At 47.6% G+C, this 12,269-nt stretch overlaps 1 protein-coding gene across 1 annotated transcript in view; it reads left to right on the top strand.

The window, feature by feature from the left end:
- Positions 1–12,269, top strand: part of LOC143287022 (uncharacterized) — a 52,622-nt gene that overhangs the window by 35,891 nt on the left and 4,462 nt on the right. The window contains exons 5-8 of the mRNA XM_076595034.1: positions 217–542; positions 2,697–2,850; positions 9,839–9,952; positions 11,567–11,707. Of these exons, the coding sequence (XP_076451149.1) occupies positions 217–542; positions 2,697–2,850; positions 9,839–9,952; positions 11,567–11,707 (735 nt within the window). The remainder of the gene's footprint in view (positions 1–216; positions 543–2,696; positions 2,851–9,838; positions 9,953–11,566; positions 11,708–12,269) is intronic.

Here is a 12,269-nt window from a genome sequence, read left to right as displayed (position 1 = left end):
CACAGGACAATAACTGTCTGCTCAGTGTTCACAGGACAATGACTGTCTGCTCAGTGTTTTCAGGACAATGACAGCTCAGTGTTCACAGGACAATAACTGTCTGCTCAGTGTTCACAGGACAATGACAGCTCAGTGTTCACAGGACAATGACTGTCTGCTCAGTGTTCACAGGACAATGACAGCTCAGTGTTCACAGGACAAAGACTGTCTGCTCAGTGTTCACAGGAGCTCAGTCCCAAGGCGGGGGGCAGGGACGGCCCACCCAGTACGGAGGTCAACGGCCCTTTCCCCGCCAGGTGTTCACAGGACCTCAGTTCCAAGGGGGGGTGCAGGGGCGGCCCACCCAGTACGGAGGTCAGCGACCCCTGCCCCGCCAGGTGTACGGGGGACTGCAGCCTGTCCACGGGAGCAGCCAGGGACAGCAGGTGTTCGCTTCTGGGGGCAGGTGGCAGCGACCTTACGGCTACGGCAACTATGGTTATCCTCAAGGTGGCAGCTACGGCTACCCTCAAGGAGGATTTGTGCAGGGGGGCTACGACAGTGTGAGTTTGCACAGTGAAGTGTTTATACAGTATGAGTTTGTACAGTAAAGTGTTTATACAACATGAGTTTGTACAGTAAAGTGTTTTTCAGCATGAGTTTGTCCAGTAAAGTGTTTATACAGCATGAGTTTGTCCAGTAAAGTGTTTATACAGCATGAGTTTCTACAGTAAAGTGTTTATACAGCATGAGTTTGTCCAGTAAAGTGTTTATACAGCATGAGTTTGTACAGTAAAGTGTTTATACAGCAAGTGTTTGTACAGTAAAGTGTTTATACAGCATGAGTTTGTACAGTGTTTATACAGCGTGAGTTTGTCCAGTAAAGTGTTTATACAACATGAGTTTGTACAGTAAAGTGTTTATACAGCAAGTGTTTGTACAGTAAAGTGTTTATACAGCAAGAGTTTGTACAGTATTTATACAGCGTGAGTTTGTACAGTAAAGTGTTTATACAGCATGAGTTTGCACAGTAAAGTGTTTATACTGCGTGAGTTTGCACAGTAAAGTGTTTATACAGTGTGAGTTTGTACAGTAAAGTGTTGGTGTTTATACAGTGTGAGTTTGTACAGTAAAGTGTTGGTGTTTATACAGTGTGAGTTTGTACAGTAAAGTGTTGGTGTTTATACAGTGTGAGTTTGTACAGTAAAGTGTTGGTGTTTATACAGTGTGAGTTTGTACAGTAAAGTGTTTGTACAGTGTGAGTTTGTACAGTAAAGTGTTTATACAGTGTGAGTTTGTACAGTAAAGTGTCTATGCAGTGTTTTGTACAGTAAAGTGCTTATTCAGTGTGAATTTGTAAAGTATTCATGTTTATACACTATGAGTTTGTACAATGAAGTGTTTATACTGTGTGAGTTTGTACAATAAAGTGTTTATACAGTATGAGTTTGTATAATAAAGTGTTTATACAGCGTGAGTTTGTAAAGTAAAGTGTTTATACAGTGTTTGTTTGTACGGTAAAGTGTTAGTGTCTTGAATGTGATAAAGCAGGTAAGGTTTAATGTTTGTACAGTAATGACGTGACAATGTATGTGTTTATACTGTAAAGTGTTCGTGTTCTTACAGTAAAGATGTAATTCCACAATGTGTGTTTATACTGTAATGCGTTTATGTTCATACAATAATGATATAATTCCTCAATGTACGTTCATACTGAAATGTGTTCGTGTTCATACAGTTATGATGTGACAATGTGTGTGTTTATACTGTAAAGTGTTCCTGTTGATAAGTATAGTATGCACACGTGATATGGCACCTTCATTTGAATTTATTTACTTTTAAATTGCATATTATTATGATATGATTATCTTCGTTTAATTACAGTTTGATATTATACGCCCATCTTATGTGATCATATCACGTACATGACTGTTATCATTGTATGTTCATGACTGTGATCATTTCATGTACATGACTGTTATCATTGTATGTTTTTGACTTATCATTTCATGTACATGACTTATCATGGTATGTTCATGACTGTGATCATTTCATGTACATGACTGTGATTATTTCACGTGACTGTGATTATTTCAGGAACACGACAATTATTATTTCATGTACATTACCGTGATCATGTCATGTACATGACTGTGAGCACATTAGTGTGATCATTTCATGCACATGACTGTGATTATTTCGTGTACATAACTATGATCATTGATGCTCAAGTCAACATTTTAGCTTTTCATGTCTGACCAGACACGTTGAACAATTGTGACTCTCTGCCCTATCAGATACAAATAGAACTAGAGAAGTATGTTTGTATCTCTCTCTCTCTCTCTCTCTCTCTCTCTCTCTCTCTCTCTCTCCAACACAAAGTATCAGTATCAGTATCAGTAGCTCAGGGAGGTGTCACTGCGTTCGGTCATATCCATATGCGCCACACCACATCTGTCAAGCAGATGCCTGACCAGCAGCGTAACCCAGCGCGCTTCGTCAGGCCTTGAGAAAAACAAAACAAAACAAACAAACAAACAAAAAACAACAATAAAACAAATAAAATAAAATAAAGTAAAAATAACAAAAAAAAAAAAAAAAAAAAAAAAAAAGAAAGAAAAAAAAAGAGCGAAAAAAAAGAGAACTAAACACAAAACTTGACTATACAGTATCTGTGTCCTGAATAATACCGGGAGTGTGTCTACACGTGTGTCCAGGAATGCCCCAACACCGGGATCCGAATCCAGATCAACGGAATCCCCTGCGAGCAGGCGGTGGACGTGTATGGCAGCTACCTGTGCTACCGCCACGAGTATACCAGCAGGGAGTGCTGCCTCAAGTGCCGTACCCTCAAGGACCCGTCCAGAGTCGGTCAGTTCCGCCTTTCTCCGCCTCTCTCCGCCTTTTCCCGCCTTTCTCCGCCTCTCTCCGCCTTTCCCCGTCTTTTTCCGCCTTTCTCCGCCTCTCTCCGCATTTTCCCGCCTCTCTCCGCCTTTTCCTGCCTTTCTCCGCCTCTCTCCGCATTTTCCCGCCTCTCTCCGCCTTTTCCCGCCTTTCTCCGCCTCTCTCCGCCTTTCCCCGTCTTTTTCCGCCTTTCTCCGCCTTTCGCCGTTCGTCCCAAGGCTCTGTGAATATTTCTTTCTTTTTAGTTTCTCTGTAGATATAGCGTACTTCTCCCAACTCACGCACATGTAGCGTATAGCGTACTTCTCCCAACTCACGTACATGTAGTGTATAGATATAGAGCACTTCTCCCAACTCGCGTACATGTAGTGTATAGATATAGGGTACTTCTCCCAACTCACGTACATGTAGCGTATAGAGTACTTCTCCCAACTCGCGTACATGTAGTGTATAGATATAGAGCACTTCTCCCAACTCGCGTACATGTAGTGTATAGATATAGGGTACTTCTCCCAACTCACGTACATGTAGTGTATAGATATAGAGCACTTCTCCCAACTCACGTACATGTAGCGTATAGATATAGGGTACTTCTCCCAACTCACGTACATGTAGCGTATAGATATAGGGTACTTCTCCCAACTCACGTACATGTAGCGTATGATCCTGGATGTGTCATGGCAATGCATGTGAGGAGGTGTTGTGTCAGAATCAGTAAGACGTTGGCCTTCTGGCCCAGTGTTCACCAGTGATCAGGGTTCCAGGCCCCGTTTCGCCATCGTGATGGGCCCTTCGGAATGTCACTTCAATCCGGTTTTCCTCGCTCCACCCAGCTGTGACAATGGGTACGTGACTTTAGTCGGGGATGGTTAGATCGATTGAAGGAGAGGATTGGGCCCCGCCTTCCTATGCCGTGCCCTAAACGCAGCGGATTAGTATTTCACTGCTCCGATGGCTGTAGAAGGCGACGGGCCCTTTAACCTTTACCTGTAATCCATGTGATTTACTTGATGACTGAGATCTGGGCCAGTGCTGGGCCAGCTGACACAGGGACCCACAGTGTCTGCCACTCGGGCTTCAGGGGCCAGTCACCTCTCACAGTGCACACAGTCCATACAGTGCACAGTCCATACAGTGCACAGTCCATACAGTGCACGCAGTCCATACAGTGCACAGTCCATACAGTGCACACAGTGCACACAGTCCATACAGTCCACACAGTGCACACAGTCCATACAGTGCACACAGTCCATACAGTCCACACAGTCCACACAGTGCACACAGTCCATACAGTGCACACAGTGCACACAGTCCACACAGTCCATACAGTGCACACAGTCCATACAGTCCACACAGTGCACACAGTGCACACAGTCTACACAGTCCACACAGTGCACACACAGTCCACACAGTGCACACAGTGCACACAGTCCATACAGTCCATACAGTGCACACAGTCCACACAGTCCATACAGTCCATACAGTACACACAGTGCACACAGTCCACACAGTCCATACAGTCCATACAGTACACACAGTGCACACAGTCCATACAGTGCACACAGTGCACACAGTCCATACAGTCCATACAGTCCACACAGTGCACACAGTGCACACAGTCCATACAGTCCATACAGTCCATACAGTGCACACAGTGCACACAGTCCATACAGTCCATACAGTCCACACAGTGCACACAGTGCACACAGTCCACACAGTCCATACAGTCCACACAGTGCACACAGTCCACACAGTCCATACAGTCCACACAGTGCACACAGTGCACACAGTCCACACAGTCCATACAGTGCACACAGTCCATACAGTGCACACAGTCCATACAGTCCGCACAGTGCACACAGACCACACAGTGCGCACAGTGCACACAGTCCATACAGTGCACACAGTCCATACAGTCCACACAGTCCATACAGTGCATACAGTCCATACAGTCCACACAGTGCACACAGACCACACAGTGCACACATTCCATACAGTGCACACAGTCCATACAGTGCACACAGTCCATACAGTCCATACAGTGCACACAGTCCATGCAGTCCACACAGTCCATACAGTCCACACAGAACACACAGTGCACACAGACCACACATTCCATACAGTGCACACAGTCCATACAGTCCACACAGTGCACACAGACCACACATTCCATACAGTGCACACAGTCCATACAGTCCACACAGTGCACACAGACCACACATTCCATACAGTGCACACAGTCCATACAGTCCACACAGTGCACACAGACCACACAGTGCGCACAGACCACACAGTGCGCACAGTGCACACATTCCATACAGTGCACACAGTCCATACAGTCCATACAGTGCACACAGTCCATACAGTCCACACAGTCCATACAGTGCATACAGTCCATACAGTCCACACAGTGCACACAGACCACACAGTGCACACATTCCATACAGTGCACACAGTCCATACAGTGCACACAGTCCATACAGTCCATACAGTGCACACAGTCCATGCAGTCCACACAGTCCATACAGTCCACACAGAACACACAGTGCACACAGACCACACATTCCATACAGTGCACACAGTCCATACAGTCCATACAGTGCACACAGTCCATGCAGTCCACACAGTCCATACAGTCCACACAGAACACACAGTGCACACAGACCACACAGTGCGCACAGACCACACAGTGCGCACAGTGCACACATTCCATACAGTGCACACAGTCCATACAGTCCATACAGTGCACACAGTCCATACAGTCCACACAGTCCATACAGTGCACAGTCCATACAGTGCACACAGTGCACACAGTCCATACAGTGCACAGTCCATACAGTGCACACAGTCCATACAGTGCACACAGTCCATACAGTCCATACAGTGCACACAGTCCATACAGTCCACACAGTCCATACAGTCCACACAGAACACACAGTGCACACAGACCACACATTCCATACAGTGCACACAGTCCATACAGTCCACACAGTGCACACAGTCCACACAGTCCATACAGTGCACAGTCCATACAGTCCATACAGTCCATACAGTGCACACAGACCACACAGTGCGCACAGTGCACACATTTCTTACAGTGCACACAGTCCATACAGTGCACACAGTCCACACAGTCCATACAGTGCACACAGTCCATACAGTGCACACAGTCCACACAGTCCATACAGTGCACACATTCCATACAGTGCACACAGTCCATACAGTCCATACAGTGCACACAGTCCACACAGTCCATACAGTTCATACAGTACATACAGTCCACACAGTCCATACAGTGCACACAGTGCACACAGTCCACACAGTCCATACAGTTCATACAGTGCATACAGTCCACACAGTCGATACAGTCCACACAGTGCACACAGTCCATACAGTCCATACAGTGCATACAGTCCATACAGTCCACACAGTGCACACAGTGCACACAGTCCATACAGTCCATACAGTCCATACAGTCTACACAGTCCATACAGTCCATACAGTGCATACAGTCCATACAGTCCACACAGTGCACACAGTGCACACAGTCCACACAGTCCATACAGTCCATACAGTGCATACAGTGCATACAGTCCACACAGTCCATACAGTCCACACAGTCCATACAGTGCACACAGTCCACACAGTCCACACAGTCCATACAGTGCACACAGTCCACACAGTGCACACAGTCCACACAGTGCACACAGTCCACACAGTCCATACAGTCCACACAGTGCACACAGTCCACACAGTCCATACAGTGCATACAGTTCACACAGTCCATACAGTCCACACAGTCCATACAGTTCACACAGTCCATACAGTCCATACAGTTCACACAGACCACACAGTCCATGCAGTGCATACAGTGGACACAGTGGACACAGTGCACACAGTCCACACAGTCCACACAGTCCATGCAGTGCATACAGTGGACACAGTGGACACAGTGCACACAGTCCACACAGTCCACACGGTTGTCAGCAAAGTTCAAGGTCTGATGGGAGTCGAATCATGCGATTATCGCCCTTCGCTCAACTTGTCCCAGAGCCGTGTTCATGCAGAAAGTTATGTCCGGAGTTCCTGAAAAGATGAACTCCTTCTGCAGGGATGTCCAGGAACAGGCTGTGTTGATGTGACTCAACACCCGTCACAGCCCTCAACGTTCACTGTCTGTGTAATCAGCACCATCAACGTTCACTGTCTGTGTAATCAGCACCATCAACATTCACTGTCTGTGTAATCAGCACCATCAACGTTCACTGTCTGTGTAATCAGCACCATCAACGTTCACTGTGTGTGTAATCAGCACCATCAACATTCACTGCGTGTGTGTAATCAGCACCATCAACATTCACTGTGTGTGTGTGTAATCAGCACCATCAACATTCACTGTGTGTGTGTAATCAGCGTTCACTGTGTGTGTGTAATCAGCACCATCAACGTTCACTGTGTGTGTGATCAGTACCATCAACGTTCACTGTGTGTAATCAGTACCATCAACATTCACTGTGTGTGTGTAATCAGCGTTCACTGTGTGTGTGATCAGCACCATCAACGTTCACTGTGTGTGTGTAATCAGCGTTCACTGTGTGTGTGATCAGCACCATCAACGTTCACTGTGTGTGTAATCAGCATCATCAACGTTCACTGTCTGTGTAATCAGCACCATCAACATTCACTGTGTGTGTGTAATCAGCACCATCAACATTCACTGTGTGTGTGTAATCAGCACCATCAACGTTCACTGTGTGTGTAATCAGTACCATCAACGTTCACTGTGTGTAATCAGTACCATCAACGTTCACTGTGTGTAATCAGTACCATCAACGTTCACTGTCTGTGTAATCAGTACCATCAACGTTCACTGTCTGTGTGTAATCAGCACCATCAACGTTCACTGTGTGTGTGATCAGCACCATCAACATTCACTGTGTGTGTGTGATCAGCGTTCACTGTGTGTGTGTGATCAGCACCATCAACATTCACTGTGTGTAATCAGTACCATCAACGTTCACTGTGTGTGTAATCAGTACCATCAACGTTCACTGTCTGTGTAATCAGTACCATCAATGTTCACTGTGTGTGTGTAATCAGCATCATCAACGTTCACTGTCTGTGTAATCAGTACCATCAATGTTCACTGTGTGTGTGTAATCAGCATCATCAACGTTCACTGTCTGTGTAATCAGTACCATCAATGTTCACTGTGTGTGTGTAATCAGCATCATCAATGTTCACTGTCTGTGTAATCAGTACCGTCAACGTTCACTGTGTGTAATCAGCACCATCAACATTCACTGTGTGTGTGTAATCAGCGTTCACTGTGTGTGTGTGATCAGCACCATCAACATTCACTGTCTGTATGTAATCAGCACCATCAACATTCACTGTGTGTGTGATCAGCACCATCAACGTTCACTGTGTGTGTGTAATCAGCACCATCAACATTCACTGTGTGTGTGATCAGCACCATCAACATTCACTGTGTGTGTAATCAGTACCATCAACGTTCACTGTGTGTAATCAGTACCATCAATGTTCACTGTCTGTGTGTGATCAGCACCATCAACGTTCACTGTGTGTGTAATCAGCACCATCAACATTCACTGTGTGTGTGTAATCAGCACCATCAACATTCACTGTGTGTGTGTAATCAGCGTTCACTGTGTGTGTGTGATCAGCACCATCAACATTCACTGTCTGTATGTGATCAGCACCATCAACATTCACTGTGTGTGTGATCAGCACCATCAACGTTCACTGTGTGTGTGTAATCAGCACCATCAACATTCACTGTGTGTGTGATCAGCACCATCAACATTCACTGTCTGTGTAATCAGTACCATCAACGTTCACTGTCTGTGTAATCAGCACCATCAATGTTCACTGTCTGTGTAATCAGCACCATCAACGTTCACTGTCTGTGTAATCAGCACCATCAACGTTCACTGTCTGTGTAATCAGTACCATCAACGTTCACTATCTGTGTAATCAGCACCATCAGCAAGTAGAGAGGAGTTTAACGCCGGGGGTAGGGGGTTGGTGAGTCGTGGCCATGAACAATCTGAAGCTGTGTTGTTGACGACGAAGATCAAACTTGACACCACGTCCTCCAGGGTGCAGTGGCCCAATCGCTGGATTCTCACCCCAGTTTCCTGAGTTCGATCCCAGGTTTAGGCGTACCAGTCAGGTCAAGGGGAGAGATTTTTCCGATCTCCTAGGTCAGCGTATGTGCAGACCTGCTGGTGTCTGAACCCCTTTCGTGTGTATACGCATGCAGAAGATCAAATACACACGTTAAAGATCCTGTAATCCATGTCAGCGATCGGCGGGTGATGGAAACAAGAACATACCCAGCATGCACACCCCAAAACGGAGTATGGCTGCCAACATGACCGGGTAAAAACGGTGAAACACGTCCGAGTCCACTTGTACATATTGGTGTGCAGACAACGAAAACAGAAGAAGAAGAAGAAGTGTGTGTGTGTGTGTGTGTGTGTGTGTGTGTGTGTGTGTGTGTGTGTGTGTGTGTGTGTGTGTGTGTGTGTGTGTGTGTGTGTGTGTGTGCAACAACTGCCGGTTGTGCGTGCGTTTTTATGTGTGTATGGTATTGCCACAGTTTATGTGTACATCCGCTCCCATTAATTTTGTGTATACGATGTGGTTATATAATGAAAAAATAACGATTTTGATGGTGATGACGGTGATGATTTCTATTGTGATGATGATGATGTTGATTTTGATTGTGACGATGATGATGATGATGACGACGATGATGACGATGGTGATGACGATGATGATGACGATGGTGATGACGACGACGATGACGATGGTGATGACGATGATGATGGTGATGGTGATGATGAGGATGATGACGATGGTGATGACGATGACGATGACGAATATGATGGTGATGATGATGACGATGATGATGATGATGACGACGCAGGCTGTGAGTATGGTGACCATTCCGGACGCTGCCAGCAGTTACAGCCCTATGACTGCTACGACCTCAGGAACCGACAGGGCTGCTGTGACTCCTGTCAGAGGATGAGGATTGCAGGTGAGTGGCTGTCAGTCATGTGACAGGATGAGGATTGCAGGTGAGTGGCTGTGAGTCATGTGACAGGATGAATATCATCAGTCATGTGACAGGATGAATATCATCAGTCATGTGACAGGATGAGGATTGTCAGTCATGTGACAGGATGAGGATTGCAGGTAAGTGGCTGTGAGTCATGTGACAGGATGAATATCATCAGTCATGTGACAGGATGAGGATTGTCAGTCATGTGACAGGATGAGGATTGCAGGTAAGTGGCTGATGAGGATTACAGGCAGGTGGTTACTTGCCTAAACTTTCCTACCCACGTGCATCTGTACATCTTTAGTTAATTGTGTGTGTGTGTGTGTGTGTGTGTGTGTGTGTGTGTGTGTGTGTGTGTGTGTGTGTGTGTGTGTAACCCTACACTGACACCCCAACGACAACTCGTTAAGATGGGCAGTGAGAAGGAACCTGTCTGACACTACACTGACAGATGGCCAGTAGAGACAATATCATTTTTGTATGCGTGCTGTCTGTCAGCCACATCCACCATGGTCATACACCCACCTCCACCCCCACATCCCCAAAGAAAAAAAAGAAAAAGAAAAAAACAACTTGATTCATCAAAACACCACAATCCTCCTACACACTGGCCACAGCCTCTCCACCAACCACCCTCCTCGCAACCCCCCTCCCCACACCCCTCCCTTCTATCGTACTGTGCTTTGTTAGCACAGTGTCTGTCCATACTTTTGGCTTCTCGAGACAGTTACACCAGATCAGGGTGTGAGTACGGGGACATGACCCCCCCCATCCCCCCACCTTTACCTTTACCTGTGTGTGTTACAGGTGCCCGGTCAGGGTGTGGGTACGGGGACATGACCCCCCCTCCTCCCCCCACCGTTACCTTTACCTGTGTGTGTTACAGGTGCCCGGTCAGGGTGTGGGTACGGGGACATGACCCCCCCCTCCCCCCCACCGTTACCTTTACCTGTGTGTGTTACAGGTGCCCGGTCAGGGTGTGAGTACGGGGACATGACCCCCCCCCCCACCTCCCCCCACCTTTACCTTTACCTGTGTGTGTTACAGGTGCCCGGTCAGGGTGTGAGTACGGGGACATGACCCCCCCCCTCCCCACCTTTACCTGTATGTGTTACAGGTGCTCGGTCAGGGTGTGAGTACGGGGACATGACCCCCCCCCCCTCCCCACCTTTACCTGTATGTGTTACAGGTGCTCGGTCAGGGTGTGAATACGGGGACATGACACCCCCCTCTCCTCCCCCACCTTTACCTTTACCTGTGTGTGTTACAGGTGCCCGGTCAGGGTGTGGGTACGGGGACATGACCCCCCCATCCTCCCCCCACCTTTACCTTTACCTGTGCGTGTTACAGGTGACCGATCAGGGTGTGAGTAAGGGGACATGACTCCCCCCCCTTCCCCCCACCGTTACCTTTACCTGTGTGTGTTACAGGTGACCGATCAGGGTGTGAGTAAGGGGACATGACACCCCCCTCTCCTCCCCCACCTTTACCTTTACCTGTGTGTGTTACAGGTGCCCGGTCAGGGTGTGGGTACGGGGACATGACCCCCCCCCCTCCCCCCACCTTTACCTTTACCTGTGTGTGTTACAGGTGCCCGGTCAGGGTGTGAGTACGGGGACATGACCCCCAACTGTGAGCAGGTCCGTCAGAACCCCGGGCTGTGCTACATCCCTGAGAACCGATACCTGTGCTGCCAGACCTGCTCCACCATCAGAGTCACCGAGGATCCTGGTGGGTACAGACATCATGACTTGGTGTAGGACCTGGTGGGTACAGACATCAGGACTTGGTGTAGGACCTGGTGGGTACAGACATCATGACTTGGTGTAGGACCTGGTGGGTACAGACATCATGACGTCAGGTCTTGGTGTAGGACCTGCTGGGTACAGACATCATGACGTCAGGACTTGGTGTAGGACCTGGTGGGTACATCATCATGACTTGGTGTAGGACCTAGTGGGTACATCATCATGACTTGGTGTAGGACCTGGTGGGTACAGACATCATGACGTCAGGACTTGGTGTAGGACCTGGTGGGTACAGACATCATGACTTGGTGTAGGACCTGGTGGGTGCAGACATCATGACGTCAGGACTTGGTGTAGGACCTGGTGGGTACATCATCATGACTTGGTGTAGGACCTAGTGGGTACATCATCATGACTTGGTGTAGGACCTGGTGGGTACAGACATCATGACGTCAGGACTTGGTGTAGGACCTGGTGGGTACAGACATCATGACTTGGTGTAGGACCTGGTGGGTACAGACATCATGATGTCAGGACTTGGTGTA

The sequence above is a fragment of the Babylonia areolata genome, chromosome 10 (assembly GCF_041734735.1).
Source record: "Babylonia areolata isolate BAREFJ2019XMU chromosome 10, ASM4173473v1, whole genome shotgun sequence".
Classification (NCBI taxonomy): Eukaryota; Metazoa; Mollusca; class Gastropoda; order Neogastropoda; family Buccinidae; genus Babylonia; species Babylonia areolata.
Note: the sequence above shows the minus strand (reverse complement) of the source record. Positions and strands in the feature narration are given on the sequence as shown.